Genomic DNA, 23,198 nt, shown 5'->3' with positions numbered 1-23,198 from the left:
CCAAGGCATTAAGTGGTGGTTTAACCATGACTGCATTTCTTTCCTTTGGTGGTGGTGGTCTTTTTGAAACCTTGGACTACTGTACACATTGACTAAACAAGAAGACACTGTTAAAAAAAAAATCACCGCGATTAGAAGACCGTAGTACCAGCATCCAAATGAGTCAATTCTGTTGCTTTTCATAATCTCCTCTTCAGGCATTTGGTACTGCTTAGGATAGTGGGTTTAAAAATAATAATAATTTTGAACATGCATAACTGAATGACTTCCTTTAGGCCTGTAAGAGGCCTGCATTTCTACCTCCTTGTGTATGCTGCTGAATATCAACCAGCAGTAACAAAGTAGTCTATCTCTTATTTTCCTGCATGTCTCTCCTTTGAGCGTACCAATTCTACTGAGTATTTTGGGCCCTTTGTGTTACTTATTGGTCATGACAGCCAGCAACACTCCTCTCCGATTTAGTGTTATTATGCCTCAGTTATCAAGGAATTCCTTATAGAATGACTCTTGCCTGTTTGGAATATTTCCTTTTAAATGCAACCATTTGAAAGCACTGCCCTACTAACCACAACAGGAAAATGTCTCTACAGTGGTGCCTCGCAAGACGAAAAGAATCCGTTCTGCGAGTCTCTTCGTCTAGCGGTTTTTTCGTCTTGCGAAGCAAGCCCATTGACGGCTTAGCGGATTAGCGCTATTAGCGGTTTAGCGGCTTAGAAAAAGGGGGGGAGGAAAAAAACCCCACAGGAACTCGCAAGACATTTTCGTCTTGCCAAGCAAGCCCATAGGAAATTCGTTTTGCGAAGCACCTCCAAAATGGAAAACTCTTTCGTCTAGCGAGTTTTCCGTCTTGCGAGGCATTCGTCTTGCGGGGCACCACTGTATACGTATCTAGGCAGTACAATTCTGCTCATCCTTTAGATATACTGCATTAAGAACAAGAGTGTTGTGAAACCCAAGAACATCACCACATAGGTGAATAACCAGCCACAAAAGCATGTCAGATCGCACTGCAGAGCATCCACACTTGTGCAGTGTTAATGCAATATGTTTCATACCAGATTATCCAGAGATTTGGAGGTGGGGGAGGGAAGAGTATTAAATTGGATTAGGACACTGTGTGGACAAGAAAAATATGTGCACTTCAATCCACATGAAACTGCCATGATAATACACTACCAGAGGCTTTTTGTGTGTTTGAGGGGTTTTCCTTTAAATATTCAGAAACACACACAAGAAATAAAATTAAATAAAATGCCATGTATTTTCCAAAAACAATATTCATCTGCATAAATGGTTAGGCTGACCCACAAATTAAGAAATACTCCTAAAACAATTAAGCCAGATTTCAGATGGAAATTAGGGGAAGCTGGAGCGTATTTTTCAATTGGCTGAATATTTTTTTAAAAAAAAAATACTTAAAGGTTCACATGTAACCACCACTACAGCATGACTTCTTCAGCAGCAAAGTAATTTTTGATCATTACAATTTCTGTAATGATACAACAAATATACAAAATACACTTTGCATATGATTGCAGAAACAGCAGCTCTCTAGAGCCAAACATATAGTGTAATATAATAATAATGAGTCTACTTCAACAAAGTAAGATTTTAATAAGACTTTAATAATACTGGTGGCAAGCCAAATTACACAATGTCTTAATCTACAGAATGGTTTCAACATAGAAAATAAGAGTCCAGGAAAACATCACAATATTTAAAAAAACATGAATACCTTTGGGGTTGGAAACATTTTCTAAACATGCACAATTAGGCATTCCCTCCCAAAATCAAATAGAAGGGGAGATATTGAAAGCCCTTGATAGTTTTAGCCTGTGTTTCCAGAACTTATGGCAGAGGGCCAGTTTTTAACAACTTAAAGCAAGCTAAAACCATAATTATGACATTTGGCATGTTCAACCTCAGTGCGGACTGAATCTCCTCATTTCCCTTAGAGGGAAAGCAGTGATTAAGTTACCTTAGAGGCTGATCCCAGAATTGTAATGTGCTGGATTGTCTAGTAGAGATTTAGACGAATAAATGTGTCTCCTTTTAGACATTAAAATCAGTTCCAAACAGAGTCCCATAGGTGAAAGCCTAATGATTTATGCACTTATCCTCTGCTAAATGGAAGGTATCTTGGGGAGAAAGGAATTAAAGCTACTCTGAAACTACATCCAATACAAAACATTCTTCAAACATAATTGAACACATGCTCACACGCTACACTGCAACAGGAGAAGCAATTAAAGAGATGAACATCTGGTAAAATATCAAGGTGTAATGTACCAGTATGGATTTCACACAACACAATATTTTGACTGTTATAGAGACATCTAGCCATATTGCTTGAAAAATGACATTTTCAATAGTTTGTGCTTTACGCAGACCTGCTAGGCTGGTAGATGCATCCCTACAGTTACACGTCACCACACAAGCTATCCAGCAGCTTTCTTGATCGAGCCAATATTCATAAGTTATTGCTTGTGACTTTGGTTCTCTTCATTCGGATCAGATGTTGGCACAGTGAACACACCTTTCCTATTGTTCATACACAAGTCCAGACCTCACCTATAGGTTCCATTTAGAAAAGATTTGGAAAACTCCAGGAAGTCAAAGCTTAAAACATATGGCAAGGAGGACAAAAATTTTCTGGGCCTGACATATTCCTTAGATGTCTACTTACAACTGTAGTGGGCTATTAAAAAGTTATGCCAAACTTCAAGATGAAAGGCATTAGCAGCTTCTAAGAAAAGGATAATCACAATCTTCTAGAGATTTAATTAGATGTAACTCACAGAGGCTTTTGACACGGTCTGCTGTTAATTGAATCAAAATCAATGACTATCTTACTACACTTAGGTTTGAATTTCCTGGGGAAGAAATGGAGAGAGAGAGAAGGAGAGAGATGGTTATTAGCTAGTGAAGTAGTTAAACATTTTGTTTGCTTTGCCTCCCAACTAAATTTTAAGAAGGCGAAAATATCATTGGATTCACTCTGTGTTTCATCTCTATAGGAGCCAATTATAGTGCACCATACTGAGAGAAACCCGGACAAGAAAGTCTAAGACAAAAAGACACATGGGGTTGCTTAGTTTGTATGTTCTTCAGCTATTGGAGTTCATAAATTAGCCAGGAGTCAAAGGATTTCTAACAACCTAGCTGCAGGAGGTGGCATCATGTAACCAGTCTTTCTGTAACATTTGATATTTTTTCATGCCAATTTTTTCACAGAAAACTTCCAAAGTTTGCTTCAGTAATTTCACAGCAAAGGGGAAAAATATACTGCATTATGCAAGGGATAGAAAATATAAACTAGTGGAAACTGGAATAATTTTTAAGTTACAACTTTAGAATTGTAAAATTAATATTGCCAACAAAGCTCATCCTTTTACATCATTAGAGCATCTGCTGCAGCAATTAGCAAGAAAGGTATTTGGGGACTGTGTGTATATTTTACAATCTACCAGTAAACAGAGGATTATGCAAATAGTGTGGATTTAGTGTCTCATTAAGCTTGACAATTCAGTTCTAGAGATTCATTAAGCATAACCATATCCTCACAAATCAATACGAAGAGGCAAAAACAGCCAAGAGAATGAAGGACAAGTTTGGGAGGAGGGTGGCACACACACTTTATCCAGCCTATTGCTTGGAAGCGCTGGAGGCTCCCTAATCATGGGCAAGCTCTGGAAATATTTCACTTGCAACAGAGTGAGTTATGCCTCCACTTCACCTAGTGCCCATGGTAGACATATAATACAAGGAATAACTTTAGAACAGAATTTCAAATGCTGCATTATTGGCTCATGATTTCTACTTTAGCCCAGGAGCTAGAAGTCTGCTTAACGTTTTCAGTCAGAACTGTTAAAACATGCAAAACTTCAAGAAGGTTCTACATTAACATTAAGATTTTCAAGTTTTTAAATTCATAATAATTAGCCTTTCACCACAGCATCATAAAGGTGTTAAACCGTTAGTTGAACACATTAACCTCCCTTAGTGCCTTATAAAAAATATACCCTTTTTTTTTCTTCTTCAGGCCATGTTCCATGAAAATATTGGCTTGGTTATACCCAAAGGCTGTGTACACAGTCTACTTCAGTCTGCATAAAGTCCTCTCCCACCATAGGTTTGTGAAATGGTGTACACACAACATTAATCACAATCCGTATCTATCATGAATCTATACTGCAATTTCTTCTGGAGTATTGCACTTGGATGGGGTGTTGGGGTATTAGGGGAGGGCAGTACCTCTCGTGGGGAACACGTTGTGCTCCTTCTGGGGTAGTTTGTCCACCTTTGGTCTCCCCCCTGCACTCACTTCTCACCTGTGGCTCCTAGAAGCTGCCAGCATGTGACAGCGGCCACCAGGTGAGGTGTATAGGATTGCAGCCTGATGTTTATCTTTTTTGCTCTTACATGGAAGTAAGTAGGGACGCGGGTGGCGCTGTGGGTAAAACCTCAGCGCCTAGGACTTGCCGATCGCATGGTCGGCGGTTCGAATCCCCGCGGCGGGGTGAGCTCCCGTCGTTCGATCCCAGCTCCTGCCCACCTAGCAGTTCGAAAGCACCCTTAAGTGCAAGTAGATAAATAGGTACCGCTTTCTAGCGGGAAGGTAAACGGCGTTTCCGTGTGCTGCGCTGGTGCTGGCTCGCCAGAGCAGCTTCGTCACACTGGCCACATGACCCGGAAGTGTCCTCGGACAGCGCTGGCCCCCGGCCTCTTAAGTGAGATGGGCGCGCAACCCCAGAGTCGGACACAACTGGCCCATACGGGCAGGGGTACCTTTACCTTTACCTTTATGGAAGTAAGACACTGTTTTCTGAGTGAGGAAGCAGAGGCTTCAACTTTAAGAAGTAACTTGCTAGGAATGACGGAAGACAACCTTTGTAACACCTCTACTGCTATATTCTTTAAGCACAGCCAATATGACAACATGCTATACAGCCTATATTTTACGTGAACAATAAATTCTTATTTGGCAGAATACAAACAAGAATAACACCGCAAACAATAAATACATGCATTTTGCAATGTACAAACAGCGGCCATATTTCTTAGGGAGATACTACACAATATAGGAAGAAGGTATAAGGTTTTCCATAAAGGTATCTTCCTCATAGATAAATAAATATGACCTGCTTTTCTCTACAGGTTGAGGCAGGAGACTTGTCTGCCATGATTTTCAAAGAATCCAAATATATTTGGTGGCAGCCACTACATCCCTTTTTGCACAAAGGCTGTGAAATAGGTTACAGAAAAAGCTTACAGCAGGCAACCACTTCCCTGTATTTGGCCCTGATCCTTTGAGCCCTTAATGATATCATTTCACTTACTTGCATCATGAATGAGAGGAGGCCTATAGCTGAATAGGTGTGGGGCTTCAGAACAGCACAGAAGCATATGAAAGGATGGAAGGGACAAAAGATGCAAGAGCCCATGCATTACCTCACCTGTATAGAATTCCAGCTAAATCAAACAAGCGTCGTGCAGCTGTCATCTCCACAGTATCGTGATATTTGTCAGACATAAAAATTACTTCTTTTATACCTATGAGCGGACACAACGAGAAGCAAAAATGTTTAGATGCATTCAAGGAAAGACAGAGTTAAATTTATGTAAAAAAGTAACATCTACATAAAGATATTTTTAAGCAGAAGAAATGTATGCAAATCTTCCAATTTCCAAATCAGCTGTGCTCCTAATAAAGCAGCCCCTTATGTGCAGCAGGATTTCCCACCAGTGTATACAAAAAAGGGAGAAGGCAACCCCTTGCTCAGAGAGTTCTTTTGGCAATAGGCAGGAATAAAAGCTCTGAGGTTCATGGACACTATTTTAATTACAGTCATACCTCAAATTGAATGTGCTTCAGGTTGAGCGCTTTTGGGTTGCGCTCTGCGGCAACCCGGAAGTAATGGAGCGTGTTACTTCCAGGTTTCGCCACTCACGAATGCGCTCAAAATGACATCACGCGCATGCGCGGAAGCGGCAAAACGTGACCCGCGCATGTGCAGACGCATCTTACGTTCCACTCAGGATGCGAACGGGGCTCTGGAACTTTTCCCGTTTACATCCCAAGGTACCACTGTATAGGGTAAAACCCATCAATTGGTTTAGGCGTGATTTGACTAATAGGGCAATTTGTCAGCTTTTAGAAAAATTGAATGAAATATTTGCACATAGTTATGTTCACACTAGATTGTCTAGAGATCTGGAGAGGATGTTAGCGTGGGGGATTTTGTTTGAGCCATTATTTGTTTCCTTTTCAGAGTGTTCTCCGCTTAACCCACCTAGTTTTCTTTAAACTAAACCACTTGTTACCAGTTAAAGAGTTTAAAGACATGCCGATACTGCATGTTACAAACAAGTTAAAATAGGGCATCCAACATTAGCAACAACTAGAACCGGCATGACAGATCTAGAGCATAGGTATTTTGTCCTATGATGCTGCTATATAATTTTTTTTTAAAGTAGCTTAATCTGGGAAGAGATGGGATTGTTAATGAGGCCAAAAACTCTGAAGGTCATGGAACTTCAAAAGTGGAGGAAGACAGATTTAGCCTCAGGATTTTCAGGCCCAGCACTTAAGAGGGTGCAATACCAAAAGTGTTATATATTTTCCCAAGAGGATCTGTAGAGTTATTGGTGGGATATATAAAGAAAGCTAGAGTAGATGGAGCCACACACTGAACTGCAACTGTGAAATTGCTGCAACCCAATTGTCTTCTGCTTTGCTGGCATTTCTGTTTCCAGAATGCGAAGCTATTACTGTCCATCAGTGTGCACAATGTTTCACACTGAAAGACGGGAGACATTTCTTCTCTGAAGAATTTGTATGTATCGTGAATTCATCCTTAAAAAAACACAATAGGACAGTCTCACGTAATTACTTGAAGCAGATTTTGGACAATTTCAAAGCACTCCTATCTCTTGCAATTTCCGTTTCTGCTTCCATGGCTCTTCCCTACCCCCATCGGACTGCAAGCATTAACTGTGACTGTGCTGAGCACAATCCTACAAATTTTCCCATTCTGCCAACATGTCAATATTACATCCTGAACACACAAAGAACAGAAAAAACCAAGAGTGATAACTGACAATGAGTCTGACAGGAGAGAGTTGAAATAGTGATTGCTTTAAGAGCTTAACTCTTTCACTGCTGCATATAAAACAAATGACTATAATGGCAAATGAGTTTATTAGGCAAAATCGAGATGGACCTAGTTTTCTAAAATGCCCCAATATTACATGGTGTGATTTCCATCAAAAATTAAGAAATACATACAATGTGCTGAGTCTTTTCAAGAGCCATATCCCATGTAAAATGTGGAAATTAACCTTTGATAACTAAAAATTTAATTATCATTAAATCATACTTGTGTTTATGTATCTTACACATACTTTATTTCGCTGAATCTTATTTTACATTTATCAATTTATTTATGTATATCAAATTTATGCCACTTCACAACTCCAAAGGAATCTCTTAAGTGGTTTACAGCCTGTCTTAAACAACCAAACTGAAAATGACCATATATATATATATATATCAAACACTATGAATGAGAATCAGATACAAATACAGCTATGATCCACATTTAAAGTAGCATAATTAACACATAAAAAGAAAATATTGTCTTAAACATTAAAAAATAAAATCCACAAAAAAGTTCCTGGCAGCATTACGTATGATTTAGAAGCAGCTCATTCGCCCCCTTCATCTAAGGCAAAACAGTATCATACAAACACCTTTGGGAAGAATATACATTTAATAAATAAATAAATACATTATGCCATCTCCGACTCAGGTAGGGCCTTACTCTATACTGATTCAGATTCTTCCCCTAAGTGGCATGAAGCTCAGTTGGTTAGAGCATGGTTCTGATAATGCCAAGGTTCAAGGTTGCAGGTTAGATCCCCGCAAAAGATAGCTGCATTTTCCTGCATTGCGGGGTACTGGACTAGATGACCCTCAGGGTTTCTTGCAACTCTACAATTCTATGATTCAAGCAACATTAAAACACTCAGAAACGTTGCAACGCAAAGTATCACTCTGGGTTGCAAAACACATGCAAAATTCAAGTTACCATACGTAACTCACTTTTGTATACCAGATGATTAAATTCAAAAATGCAAAATTAAAAAGAGTGGTACCCTCACCCTCTTGGTGACCCCAATAGGGATAAATCTCTTTGACGTCTCTCCTTGGGGACAGGGGTCTACAGCACTGATGGTCTGCACTGGCACTGCAGTGGTCCTCTTATTTGGTTTGTGGGCAGGAACGCCAGTCAATTAGCTGTAACTGTCTCCACTCTCCTACTCCTGGCTGGCAGGGGAATTGGGAACAAGGTGGGCAGACAGGTGGAGTAGTCTCTCCCAGGATCCCTTACTAGCCGCAACAGTCAGACAAAGCAGGGCAGTGTCTTCTCAGAGGCAAGACTGCATTATATTTATAGTTTATTTTATTTTATAATTGCCCTTTACAATAGACTAAGTAATTGTGTCATGGCCGTGGTGTCATTAGGTATAACTTTTTCAAAAAACAGTGCATATCGTTTCCGCCCTCCTTACATTTCAGCCCTGATAAAATGCTTAAAATCTACAAGGGAATACTTGTGAGAAGTTTCTCCACGTTTCTAAAATTTTGGCCTGCCAATCCAGTTGATTAACATTAAAATTTAATCAAAACAGAGCCATTTATATTGCAATTAAAGCTCTTCCACTTGTGGCAGAGGAAATTAGCTGTATAAAAGCCCAGTGCCTGAAACCAAGTGTCACTCTCCCAATTTTCCATCATAGTGAAGTATGGCCAAGAAACAAGACTAGAATGTCCCTAGAGCCAGTGTGGTGTAGTGGTTAGAGCGGTGGACTCGTAATCTGGTGAACTGGGTTCAATTCCCCGCTCCTCCACATGCAGCTGCTGGGTGACCTTGGGCCAGTCACACTTCTCTGAAGTCTCTCAGCCCCACTCACCTCGCAGAGTGTTTGTTGTGGGGGAGGAAGGGAAAGGAGAATGTTAGCCGCTTTGAGACTCCTTCGGGTAGTGATAAAGCGGGATATCAAATCCAAACTCCTATGCAGGCAGGAGAAGACTTAGACCCCATCCCAATGGGACACCCCTTTATTTTCTCCCAAATAAGTGAGGGTTGCCATTCATCCCTACAGTGAAAGTTCACAGAGAAATGTCAGTCCCCACTGGTCCATTGATTGGCAGTAGCGTGCCAGAATTTCAGACCCAAAGATGCTGAGGATTAACGTGGGACCTTTTGCAAGCACAGAATATACGCTAGCACTGTGGTATGGAGATTTCCCAAAGTAATGTGCTGCACTTGGGGAAAGCGTGCCTATGAGTGTTAACAGCGAGTGACCCAGGTCTCATTGACAAGAGATCCTGTACAGGTGCACATTCCCCCCCTCCCCCAGACCGCAGGGATCTGTGAAATATATAAGCCTTCATTCTGCATCTTGTCATAATAATGGACACTTTACTAGTATCCAATAATCTGAAGAAAGGACTAATGATCAGACTAGCACACCTGCTGCAGTGGTGAAGATTTATCACTATTGTAATGAAAGACATAATTATAAGAGAGATCATAGAAGTCTCTGTGACATTTATGACCAAAAAGATAAAATCTTCAAGTGTCGACCATGTCTGACGCTCAAATTAAAATGTTACATATATATACTCCCAGCAGATCTTGTGACACACACAGTTTATTCTCTCTCCCCCACCCACATTTTCTGTTCACGATGTGTCAGAGAATTGTAAATTGACACTAATTATATGCAACGCCTGCACAGTTCCTTGGCAGCTCTTGGTCGAGGAAGAGGCAAACTTGAATTAAAAACAAGCTAAGAATCACAGAGGATGCAATTAGCACGGGAAAACCTGGCACCACTCAAGTATAGAAAACACAAGGAGTGTCTTAAAGGTTGATAGTGCAATTAATTTATATCTAAACAGCCGCAATTTGGAAACCAAATACATCTGTGATGAGGTACCCATGAACAGACAGTGCAGCAACACTGACAAATCAAGCTGGCACCTTCCCTTACCTGCCTGGATGATGAGCTTTGCACATTCATTACACGGAAACAAGGCAACATACATGCTGCAGCCTTTCACATCAGCAGAGTTCTTGTTCATTATGGCGTTCAGTTCAGCGTGACACACTGATTAAAGATAAAAAGAACCCAACAAATATTCATATGAGCGTTCATTAAAGTGAGTCATCAATCTGAAACTTAACAAAGTGTTACGCCGCAAATGCCTGCGTCCTTCCAGAAGCAAACAGCCAGCACAATCTGTCACACCAGAGAGAAATTTAAAGTGGGGAAGGGGAGGGGAAATAATCCAGAAATACCAAGATCAATGAAGGTCAAGCAATCTGGCCAGGCTTGCAGTGAGTAATGAAATCATTAAGCACATTAACATGGCCATTCGTGAACACCTACAGGACGAAGCAAAGCCATAGGCTGAAGGCCAAGTAGTTTCAGTCACCCTGAGTGTGGCAATATCTCACGGCACCAGTGCTCCCAGAGAGCTCTAATTGCCATTATAAAGGAGCTCATTTGTGTGTTTACATGCATGGATAGGAATGTTCTTTTGATTATGCAAGTGCACTCTGTGTTCTTAAGAGCAGAGGGAATTATGAAGTAAAGCCAAGCAGCTCTCACCTCCAGGTAAGATAGCTGGCAATGAAGCTTGAGAAAAAGTGACCAGCACTAAGAATGCAGTTTAGACAATCATTTTGTACCGTTACCATCTTCACTAGCACCTTTTAAGAGTGTCTTAATTGCTACAAGGTCATCTTGGAACAATCCAAAAGTGAAGAGGTTATTTCTAATTTCCAAGAAGCACCATATTAGGCTCCTGTGAAAGAACAGTAACGCTGTAAGGACAACTCATTTTTGTTGTCGTGGAGAAATCCTATTGTTTCCAAGGTTTTATATAAGGGTTAACAGTTATGTAAACTGTCCTGGGTTTTCTTCTAGAGCTGTGGAGATAAAATGTTATCAGCAGGAAGCCAGCAGGTCACCTGAGTGACAGCTTAACTGCTGTTGTTTACACTGCTTCAAAAAGGAGATAACTAACTGAGTGAGATTTCTGTCTTTTTAAACAGGTGCTAAGGCATCAGAAGCTAGTAGATTCTAAGTGGTTAGCTAGCAGGTGCTCTGCTTCATTCTTCTGCATAATAGCTATAGGCCAATAAGGGGACACAGTTCTATCCAAATTTAAATGTTTGGCACCAGAGAATCATTACTTAAAGAAATCATTAAAAAGTAAACTAGCTAGTTCATGGGTAGGCAAACTAAGGCCTGGGGGCCGGATCCAGCCCAATCGCTTCTAAATCATGTTTTTCCTGTTGTTATTCTGTCTCTCACAGCTACAATAAACCAACCATTAAAATTATGGACTGGTCATTCCTTCGTCGGAGGGCAAACGGGCAAATTTAGCAGATCAAATACTCCCCCCCCCTCACTGTAAGTGTTCCAGTTTTCGAATGTTTTTAGGAAGCCAAACGTCTGATGTAGCTGTCGGCTATTGTTTCCAGGGCACCTGCACCAATCAGAAGCTGCACCTTGGTTTTCAAACATTTCGGAAGTCAAACAGACTTCCAGAACAGATTTTTGCTATTTATTTTGCATTTTGCATTTTTGTTTTTGAGGCTTTTTAGGTTAATTTGTTTTTGTGACTGTGTGGAACCCAGTTCAGCTGATTGATTGACTATGTGACTGCAGAAATGGATAAAAGCTCCCCATCCAAACAATGACTATCATCAGTGCAGGTAAGGAAAAAAAATTAATTTTTTTATCATCTATAATACTGTCTTATTTATTTTATAGTATAGTACATTGATTATTACTTTCATTTTATGGAGCAGTGATCTCGTTAGATACTAAAATTCATGTTAAACTGCTGTTTTAGGGGTTGTTTTTAAAAGTCTGGAATGGATTAATCCGTTTTGCATTACTTTCTATGAGAAAGCACGTCTTGGTTTTGTAACGGACTTCCGGAATGGATTAAGTTTGAGAACCAAAGTACCACTGTACAGTGGACCCTCCGGATACGAATTAAATTTGTTCTGGGGGTCCGTCCGCAACCCGAAAAGTCCGTAGGCAGAGGCACCGCTTCTGCGCACGGTGCGATGGAGCACTTCTGCGCACACACGCGGCGCACAGAGCGCTTCTGTGTATGTGGCGAAACCTATAAGTATATACTTCTGGGTTTGCCATGTTCATAACCCGAAAGTTACGTATCCAGGGCGGTATGTAACTAGAGGGTCCACTGTATTTTGTTCTCCATTTAACTTAAGCAATTTGTTTGCAAAGGAGGTCGGGGGTGTATTTTGAGATAAAACAGAGGTTGCCAACCTTTTTGGACCATTGGACCCATTTGTAATTTTGGCCACCAGTAACAAAATGGCTGTTGTGAGGTATGTAGGAGAACAAAAAATGAAAGAGCAGTAAAAGGCAGGACCACAATATGGTGAGGCTTGTCCCACCTCATCTGCCACCCTCATTAATGGTGGGGAAAGGACACTTAAATCAGGCAACACCTCACTCACTGAAAGAAGCTCTTTGCACATCTATGTTCAGAATGGAAAGTGGATGCTCAATCCTAGCATCTAATGAAATGTGGACATGTTTAAGGGGTTTTTGAGTAATCTACTTGAACAATGGCACTATTGCTTTAAACGAACATGCATTTTAGCGCTCTCTCTCTCTATATATATACACAACAAAACTTAACAAACACTACTAATTGCTCATTTCTTAATACTATTCACATATGGCACTAACCTAATTAAAATACTAGTACAGTCCAATTTTATTTTGCATTGCCTAGCCTGTGTTGTGACTTGTAATATGCTTTTCCTAAAACACATATTTACAATTAACACTGAAACTCTTGTAAGGTTTGAAAAAATTCTGTTCAACTTCAGTTCTTACAAAGAATAAATACTATATTTGCCCGATTTTGGGTAGATAAACAAACATTTCTTCTACTTACACTAGCTGCTAGGCAAGCATTCCTATAGGCTTGTACAAATATAATAGCGAGAGGATAAAACAAAAGCTTAAGATGGCATTATATGAATGCCTAAGTTTTTTTATAGAGGAAAATTTGGTTGTAGAAGCCTCTTTCTTTAATATGAAAGAGAAAAATGTTTTATAAATAAAAGCAAGGATATTATTTAGTAAGTAAAAACAATAAGTGATCTGGTGTAGATACTGTATTCCTTACCATATGGATATTTTGTGTCAAGTTTACTATCTGCTGTTCTGGTCCAAGGTAGCAAGTCATCACTGCATCCATTAGGCATGCCGTTGTATCCAATCCCAACAATCTTGTTTTCTGAATTCACAATACATGCACCAACCTGAAATGAAATGAACAACTTTGTTTCTTGTAATAGGTCACATATTTTGGTGATCCCGTACTCACCTGGTTTCTCTGCCAAGGCAAATGGTACCCACCCTGTTGTAGCTGGAGCTATACTTCCCCATAAAGGAAACCCAAGTGAGCCTGGTCTGACCTTGAGCATCAACACTGAAAATGGTCAAGAACTATGTAAGCATCATTTGAGACCATGCTTCTTCATTCAAACTGCACCATCCTGGAGAGGACAAAAGTTCCCAGCATAACAACTCAATTCAAAAGCATGGAAGGTACAGAAATGCTTTTTATTGTGATGCTTTGTAAGCTAAGTTGGTCTGTTCCTACTTAGTGACATGCAGGTAAAAATGCAAAAGTCAGAACCTCAGTAAAAACGTACCATATTACATGGCTAGATCAAACTATAATCTCAAATACACTAGCTTCAATTATTTTCATCAGATGCATTATCTGTAAACTGTAAGTATTTTTACTTCTTATGGGGAAAGGAACCACACAGCTCCTCATCTTCCCAAGATTGTTTTTGGGAAGAACAATCTTCCCAAGGAAAAACAGCTCAAGTTACCACTTGATAGATAAAATCCTCATTGTAGTTTCCTCCTGGCTCTAACTTTGGATATCCTTGTAATTAGATTGTGTTGAACGACTAGAAACTTATTGCCATATTAAATTTATGAGAGACAGTGCAACATAAGCTACCTGGGCACTATATTCTTACCTGAGAATTTGGATCTTTGCTTCTTTGTGCCGACAAGAAAGCTACAGCCATGAAATATTCAGGCCACTCCAAGTAGTCATCACGTTTTTTACAGGGTGTTTCACAGCCATACCTACAAAAGTCAAATCAAATGAATGACACTAATGGTTACGATTTGCATGAATTGTTTTATTTTTTAAAAATAGTCTATTAGGTATACTTTGACCCCAGTGTTTGAGTCTCTGGAAATAAGTCAATTACCATGATGTAAAATTCCAGAGTGCCATGAGGGTTTAATTAGTACAACTAAGAGAGCAGCATCTGACCATAAAGGTTATAAATTCAGATCAAGAATTTAATAGTGGAGAATATCAGTGTTCCATATCTGCCCAGTGCCATATGAGCAACACTTCTTTTTCAACCAAAAAGGCCAAAAGGAGACTAAATTATCTCATTTAAAGCAGCAATTTGCAGTCTTTAGGCAGCGCAGTGCCAACTATTATCTATCCCTCAATGTTACCTTCTTTAGAGAAATATGCAAAAGGTTACGTTCTTTGCTCCAGCATTACTGACAGTTAAGTTGCTTGAGCAAAGATACCTCTTAGACCAGCTATTCTAATTGCAAGCATATGGTGCGATATCTTTTGTTACAGCTAAAATATAAAAATAGAATATGAGGCACTCTTTGCTGAACATTTCTGGTGGTATCACTGTCTGCTAAGAATGGTTTTCAGTTGCACTGCCCATAAATAGTGTTGCCAATGTGCATTCTAATGTGAGGAGTCAAGTCTTTTAATCTCTCTATAGGAGTCTATAGACAGTAATGGCCCTTTTGCCAAATCTCTACAATTGGGAAGCATGAATAGGCAGGTGGAACAATTAACCCCAAATAGGAGCATGTCAAATAAACTCATTACTCAAACAAATACATGGTCTAAAAGAGAAAAGCCTATGTGTACGAGTTTCATTCTTTAGATACATAACTAGAATAGAGCAGAAAAAAACCTTAAGAGTATTAAAAGTGGTCTGTGACTTGCAAGAGGTTTTGCTTTCCATTGTGTGTACTGCACACACCAAATATAAAGGGACCCCTGACCGTTAGGTCCAGTCACAGACGACTCTGGGGTTGCGGCGCTCATCTGCTTTAGTGGCCAAAGGAGCTGGCGTTTTGTCTGCAGACAGCTTCCGGGTCATGTGGCCAGCATGACTAAGCTGCTTCTGGCGAACCAGAGCAGCGCACAGAAGCACCGTTTACCTTCCTGCTGGAGTACCTATTGATCTACTTGCACTGCGTGCTTTCGAACTGCTACGTTGGCAGGAGTAAGGACTGAACAACGGGAGCTCACCCCGTCGCGGGAATTCAAACTGCCGACCTTCCGATTGGCAAGCCCTAGGCTCTGTGGTTTAGACCACAGTGCCACCAAGCCCCAAATATATCCACCAAATATATCCACCCCAAATTTTGCCAGGTACACAAAGAAGCAGCCTCCCTCTTTCAGCCTGCCTTCAGCTCCTTGAAAAAACTAACATGTCTCCCAGCCTCACCCTTTGTCACTCAGCCATAGCACCTAAAACTCTAATTTATAGGTTTTGTATATACCAAGACACCTGTCGTGCCAGCATTTCCTAGGACACCTCAACCGCATCCAGCATCTCAGAAAACAGAAAGTGACAGCTTTGAAATAACTCCTTTAGAAGTCACCAGCAAGAATCATAGAGTGCAGTAGAGTGGCACTCCTCTATTTTATTCCTAATGTACAAAACAAACACTGAAATTTTAATCCTTCCACCTTTCTGTAATTGATTTTTAGGCACAGAACCTAGAAGGCCAAAAAAACAACTAGTAGTCTGTTTCATACTGTGGTTGAGATATATTGGAACAGATTATATTTTGTTCCCATATAAACTATTTCACATTTGAGTCTCACATGTACCAGGTAGAAGTGCTTAAAGATGACTAAGAGGGCACATAAAGACGTAACTATCCTGCCCCTTGCCGTTGATACTCAAACACATACAATCTTTGAAGTGAATGTTGATCTCCTCTTCATCCCTCCTTCAAGGCATAACAACAACAAAAACAGCAACAACTCGCTTATTTATACCCTGCCCATCTGGCTGGGCTTCCCCAGCCTCTATGGCTGGGATGATTGATTTGCTGTTTGTTTTAGTTTGCTTTCAAGCACTTTGCATACTTAATATTTACATTTTAAGAAAGTTTCAAAACACTTTTTATGCACACTTTACTCTTGAAACACTACTTTTAGAGTGGAGAGGTGTGGACTGACACAATCAGCAGCCAGCCTAGTCCAAATCATGCACTGTACTAACCAGAGTGGGGACAAGGGCATTAGATTCACCACCATCCCTAGCAATGAGTTGGACAGCATCTGTTTGCCGTGAAGTGTCTCCTTTATTCATGGAAGCTTCCCACACAATGCAGAACTCTGGAAAAATACGTTGTACATTGTGTGGGAAGGCTACGTGAGTAGCAGGCTCCGCATTGCAGAGAGCCATTCTCCAATGACAAGGGCAAGGAGACAAGCATGTGCAGCTAGCATGCTCCTCCCAGCTCTCATTTCTATTTCCTTGTTAGTATAATGCCTGAAGAGGGCTTTAGCACTGTGTAAACCCAGCTTCTTCGGTGATTGGACTTCTTCAGAGTTTGATTCAGGTTGGAGACTCAGACTAAAACCCTACTCAGGCAAGCCTATTCACAAGCTGAATCACTGCATGAGCAGGGCTGAACTAACTTTGCACCTGACATCACACCTTCCCACTCACTACCTGGTATTTGCACAAATGCCTCTGTGTGTGCAGCAAATGGGTTACGTGTCAGTCTTTGTGTGTACAGCTACATGTGCAAAGACCCTCTCCCTGCAAACGTTCATAGCCAGTGCTAATCAGACAAGGCAAGACTGGTTGGTGCATCCCCACTCCCTGCCCACATACTAATTCAACTTGAATCGGGCATATATACCATTATGGGGCAAATGAGCTTCCATGGTGAGCTCATTATGTGTCTTTATACACCCAAATTTTCTTTTTCCTGGTACAACAGAAATAGTTTTCTCCTTCATTATGCCACTTCCACACTGCTATCTATGGAAATGTCTAGAGAAGAATTACAAGAACAAGCTCTCTTCTCAAGATTTTTACTCCTTGGGGAAACCACCTGAAGGACAATCATTACTTTAGTCTAAACTAAGACATAGGAGGTATAAGGTGTATAAATTGGATTTAGCTAAGACACCAGTCAAGACAAAGGCAATTTGTTCATTACATCATGACAGAGATTCAGTTTAAAGGCACAGGTGAGCTTAGACTTGAAATTAAACTATTTCAGCTCTTGCTGAACAAGGTTTCAGTATGAAAGATAGCATTGTTTCTTGGAAGACAGACACAATGGATGGATTCAGATGACTTATTCCCTCAGTAGAACATAGAACCATCAATTTACAAGAACTAGCATCTTCAGAGGACCAAGCCAATCTGCAAAAGGCTCCAAGGTCACTAAAACTGTGGCTAATTAGATTTTCTGATAACTCCTCCTATACTGAACATAGTGTAAGTCATCCTGATATATTTATTTTTAAAGAGCATTTTAAGGATGTGAAATAAGGAATCTTGCAGAAATGAAAATTAAGGCTAAGGTACCAAATAGAATTCCTTAAAGTAAAAAGGGGTGGGGGTGGGAATCCTACAATCATCATACTGTACTGTTATGAGTTGGGGGGGCGAGGGGGCGAAGGCTGTATGCGAGATCCTTCAAACGCCTGGATTCAGCAAGTTTTAAAACTATAACCCAGACTAGCTTCCTGTGTTTAGGTGGTGGCCTGGGTGATGGGCCATTAAGGAAAACAAAGGAAAAGAGCTTTGAGTGAGACAGCAAATGGTTGAGGCCCCTCCCTCAACTCACAGATAGTTAGACGGACAAAGCCTGAGTTTAGAGTTAAGTTGCAGTGATTTGACTTGGAAGTAGAGCAGCAAGCTGGAGAGAAAGTCAGTTTTGATTTCTGTTTGAATCCAAGGCTTGGGCTATGGGGGAAACAAGATCCTTTCGGAGTGTTAAAGCTGTGAACCCTTCCATTGTAGACTCAGGTTATATATGTGTAAATAAACCATCTATCATAAAGAAACCACAGTCTCCGCTGTGCCTCATCTCCAAAAAGAAACACAAGTCCTAGGTACGTGTCTAGAGCCCCTGGAATCTTGCACCACTCAGAAATTAGTGTGGCATACAACCATACTATCAATAAACTACTCTGTTAGTATATAGATGGGAAGTAAAGAAGCTCTAGTATTTTTTGATAAAGACTGAGACATCAAAACTTATCAACAACCTGAATTGCATTCTCCACTATTCTGCTTCTTTGCTGCTGATTTAGATTTATTTGAGTAAGAACAAAGAGCATGGTCTGCTATCTTAGAGAAGAGCTTTATGACTCTTTCTTAGACAAAGCTCTATAAACCAGTGGTAGAAAAAAAAAGCTTTTAACACATATTCAATCTTATGTCTAATCCTTGACCACCTGTAGAATCAGAGAATTGTAGAGTTGGAATGTGGACTGAGGGTCATCTAGTCCAACCCACTACAATGCAGGAATTACAGCTAAAGAATCCCTCCACACATGGCAATCCAACCTCAGTTTAAAAACCTCAAAGGAAGCAGAGTCAACCTGGTCAAGGAAAAACCACTTTCCCAAAGCTGTTAAGAGATACTGCTCTTAAGGTAAGATAAAAGTTAACTGGTTAAAAGACTGGCTTAAATTTGTACAAAGCCAGCTCATTTAAGAATTACCTTGTTCATAAAACGTGTATGCATTCTGTGACCCATATATACCTGCCCATAATGCATTACAAACTGTCTGAATTTGCTCATTTCAGACTCATAAACAGAAAAATATTAATAACTGCCTCTCGGTAGTATTTTATCATATTACTCAGCTCACAAATTCAGATATAGTAAGGCTTTGGCAATACTCCACCTACCAAAGACCACATTCATCACCTTGGCTGGATTTCTTTGGACATTATTAACCTTCCTTCCTTCAAGGGCATCAACTGCTTCCTTTCCTTTAGATTTGTCTCCTTTCATTTCACAATCAAAATGAAGCTGAAATGCTTGCATAGAAAGGCCTTTTTAATCTAAATAGTTGTGTATGTTTTTTTAATTGCATGCTACCCCCTGCTCAGAATATTGACTGTAATCAAAACCTTTATAGAAGATAATATTGTTTAGTTTTATGGATTTCCAGGCTTTTGGCAATAATCAGTCCCACCTGACACCATCAGAACATAATTTTTCTTCCTGAAATGCACTGAGAGTTGCATCCACAACACTGTGCTGTTCATTTAATTATTTTGGTGCTTTTTATGCCTGTGTCTCTGGGAGAACATCACAGCAAAGCTAGCTCAAAGAGCTATTTAGGGAATAACTAAATGATATATTTTAAGATAATTCTGTATATTAGTAGTGCCCCTAATTTTGCAGCATCACTGTGAAGTACAGTCTCATAAAGTTCCCCTGTAGATTTATTTTATAGCCCAGATATCCTCTATTCTTCTTTATGTTATACATTTTTATTTCCTCAGCTACCCTTCATCTGTATCATCCCTTACTATGCATCCAAGCAAGGAGCTTCAATTATATTTTTGCCATTTGGTGCCTTTGCTCATGTACTTCACATATTCTGCCACTCACATTCACAGTCAACTTCTTGCATATCTTTTATACACTGTTATTCTAAATCTCTTTCCCTTTTTAACATCCATGATGCCTACTGACAGTATTTCCTCAAACCAAGAGACAACAGCCCCCTGCAACATTTGAAAAGGTGGTTCAGCTTGTGTGGAGCAGGGCATATTGTTTTCAAAAATATGAATATTAAAAGTCCCTTCAGACGACCATTGCCTACTCAACACAAAATTACACATACACACACAGGCATTTTAGAATGCTTCAACACTTCCACCATGACACACACACACATATATATACTGTATGGAGCATCAGTTACATGACAGGTGGGACCAGCAATGAAATGTTGCAACGCAGAGTGCTTCCTGTTCCAGCCACCCATCCACCAATACCACTTTTAATGATAGCCCGTCCCTTATACTGGGCAGAGACCACTTATCACTTCTGAGGCCCCTAATCATGATAAAATTTAAAAACGATGACACATGAAAACAAAATAAGGTACCGGTATTTTTAATTCCATAATATGACAAAATCTTCATCACTTAGCAAAAAGAAATATATGTGTCTTTTACCAAATCACATCTCTTATTTGCTGAAATTTGCAGCTCTCAGCTGAGAGAAGGCATCACATTTTGGTACAGTGCACATAAAAACATATCACAAAATTTACCAATGGAAGAAAAAGAAGTGCTGGCAAGAGCACTTACTGAATTTTGTCCTAGCCACTTTAAGGCATCACTCAGTTGGCACCTCAATATACTCCCTTTATCTTCATTCTTTTATATCAAGGGAGCAGTGTTAGAAACTGAGATATGAAAGCTAGGAGCTAAATGGCACCTTAAGCCTAGGTTATGGGCGCAACAACGGGATGTCTAGGCGCGCTTCTTTTATAACAAGAATACAGAACTGAAAATGTATGAACTGCAGCTAAAATATTATGTTCATTTTTCACATGGTCTCTAGTCCTTCCTCTGCCCACTCCCCTAATATTCTTATGAGGGTCTCTACTCCAGTATTCAGAGTGTGGCTGGAAGTGAGGAGGCAGAAAAGGTCCTCCTTTCCTTCCTCTGCAGTTTTCTAGGTGCAGTACTGCACCCAGAGCTCAGAAACTGCTTGCACTAATGAAATTCCATAGCAAAACACACCTAAGAACAATGGGAGTTTTGAACGCTGCAAGGGAGCCATCTCTCTTGAACCACACATTGGGCAAAAAAATCCTGCATTGTAGGGGTTGGATTAGATGACCCTTGTGGCCCCTTCCAACTCTACAAGTCTACGATTCTACCCATCACCATGGCCTGCGAAAGACTGCTGCTACATATTCCCGACAGTCTACTGAGGTTTCATTCACTACGCTGGCTGTGGATACATGAGCGAGGAATGGAAACCAGACTATACCAGACAGGAACATAGGCAAGAGAGTGGTGAGAACAAAAGGCAAAGGGTACAGAATTTCTAAACCAGAACCAGTTGGAAAGAATCCTTTCAGTCCCCATTAACTCACTTACAATTATTATTATTATTATTACTATATTATTATTATTAATGATTTTCAGTTTTATACATTTCAATAATTTTACAATCATTTTAACATTTCAAAACTCAGCCTCCCTCCCCCTTTCTGTGGTTCCTTAAATTTATTTTTAAAGTATTTTCTGCATCTACAGTTGGCATCACCATCAGAACCACTACTTAACTAGAAGCAGCCATTGCTTCTTTCCTGCTCTGCCCCTTTATTTACTCTGACTGCGGATACAAACTGGTTTGCCAAAGTGACTTTATAAAGCGACTTACAGGCTATCTGTGTTAAGCAAGGTTGGCTCTGTGCAATAATAAGACATCACCGCATGGGCAGGGAAACCCACGACGGAGACGGAAGTAAGTTGAATTGCCTTCAGAAACATGTGATTAGAAAAGAAAGAAGTTTCTAACCAGAAACATTTTTTTAAAAACTTATTTATACAGCCGATTGAAACAACAGGATAGCCCGTTCAGAGACGCGGCAATCCCATATCCATTTACCTGAACTCTGTGGGACTTGCATATAAGCAGGAAAAGAGCTCGTTACATAAATCAAGGAAAGATTCAGACGGAAGTTCAAGGGGTTGGGAAACGAGGGAATAAAAGGAAAGTTTCCAAATTCCACGGAAGGGGATCAATGAGGAGACGTGTGAGGGGGGGGGGGATGTTTTTCCAAGTCACTTTCCCCTCCTTGCAAAAAATCCCCATAAAAGCGGGCGAGAGGAAAGAGATTTTTCTAAGCAAGCCATTCCTTATGCCTGGAGGGAGAAGCAAGGAAAGAAAGTTATGAGGAGGGAGACCCACCACCGTGCGCCTACCCATTCAGGCAGCTGGCCTGCGTCTGAACCCCACCATTCATCTCGCTGCTGTCTGAGGCAGGGACAACGTCACGGCCCCGGGGAAACGCCGGCTCCAGGCTGGACACGTCCGCTTTACAATTTGGCGCCAAAGCAGCAGCTCGGGGAGGAGGAGCAGGAGGAGGAGGAGACTTGAAACCACGCGCATTGATAACTTTTCCGAGGCCGCTCCGCGCTTTCTCTGCCCGAAAGCGCGCGGCGACTCAAGGAGCGGATGGACAAAAGTCGAAGCGCTCCAAAAAATTAAGTCCGGACTCGGACTACATTTCCCAGGATGCATTGCCCTCCGCGTCGGAGTGGGGATTGTGAACCACGGAACTCCTGGCATGCTGGACGTTGTAGTCCTCAGGATGCAGCGGGCGCTCAAACTTAGTGAATCAAATCGACTAAAGCGGACGCAGTTTTTCTTTGCAAGGCAAGGCCTCGTTTCAGTGGTGCTCACGCTGCGTTGTTCAGCAAATGCTGGACGTGCCTTGTTTTAGGGGTGTCCTGCCCGTGTATCTTTGTTGTCTCCGTTAATGTTCATCTTTCAGAGCATCGCAGCTTAGTAATTTGTTTTCAGAACAAATTCAGAAAATTGTGGTCCTGTGCATGTGTGTTCCTTAAACTCCTCACCCTGTTGTATAATTCCATCACTGTCTGCCTTTTAATGTAAGTGTGCAACAGGTTGGCTTAAAATGAACATGTTTACGTAATAACAAAGTCACTGTTGGGTTCTTATGGAACAGGAGCTGGCAGCATTTAATGTGCAACATAAATGGAACTGGAATGATTCCTCCCCACCACGCTTTTCCCTCTGAAACGTACGTTCTTAAAATATTTGCCACACACTGACTGTCCCAATGTACAATAGTTTTTCTTACATTAGTGACTGTTATGAAAATAAATAAATCAACTGTTATAAATACTGGTCTGAGTGTATACTGAGCTGGTCCACCCTATCTGTATTGTACATTTAATGACTAGCAGTAAGTATAGATATCTGAATCAATCTACCGAGGAACAACTTTT

The 23,198-nt window shown here is 40.5% G+C and overlaps 1 protein-coding gene across 3 annotated transcripts; it reads right to left on the bottom strand.

Moving 5' to 3' along the window:
- Nucleotides 1-1,604: 1,604 nt before the first annotated feature.
- DCTD (dCMP deaminase) lies at nucleotides 1,605-22,296 on the bottom strand. 3 transcript variants are annotated; one of them, XM_081875511.1, is made up of 6 exons: nucleotides 22,149-22,296; nucleotides 14,127-14,238; nucleotides 13,256-13,391; nucleotides 10,063-10,179; nucleotides 5,457-5,553; nucleotides 1,605-2,873 (listed from the first exon to the last, which is right to left on the bottom strand). In XM_081875511.1, the coding sequence occupies exons 1-6, from the start codon at nucleotides 22,187-22,189 to the stop codon at nucleotides 2,795-2,797; spliced, it is 582 nt and encodes a 193-aa protein (XP_081731637.1). In that variant the 5' UTR covers nucleotides 22,190-22,296; the 3' UTR covers nucleotides 1,605-2,794. The 3 variants fall into 3 exon arrangements, with proteins under 3 accessions (XP_081731637.1, XP_081731639.1, XP_081731638.1); XM_081875513.1 differs by having other exon boundaries at nucleotides 22,183-22,282; XM_081875512.1 differs by having other exon boundaries at nucleotides 22,135-22,269.
- Between the last annotated feature and the right edge of the window lie 902 nt (nucleotides 22,297-23,198).

Source organism: Podarcis erhardii, assembly GCF_964252035.2.
Source record: "Podarcis erhardii genome assembly, chromosome: 9".
Classification (NCBI taxonomy): domain Eukaryota; kingdom Metazoa; phylum Chordata; class Lepidosauria; order Squamata; family Lacertidae; genus Podarcis; species Podarcis erhardii.
The sequence above is the reverse complement of the archived record's forward strand: the minus strand, read 5'-3'. Positions and strand labels throughout refer to the sequence as shown.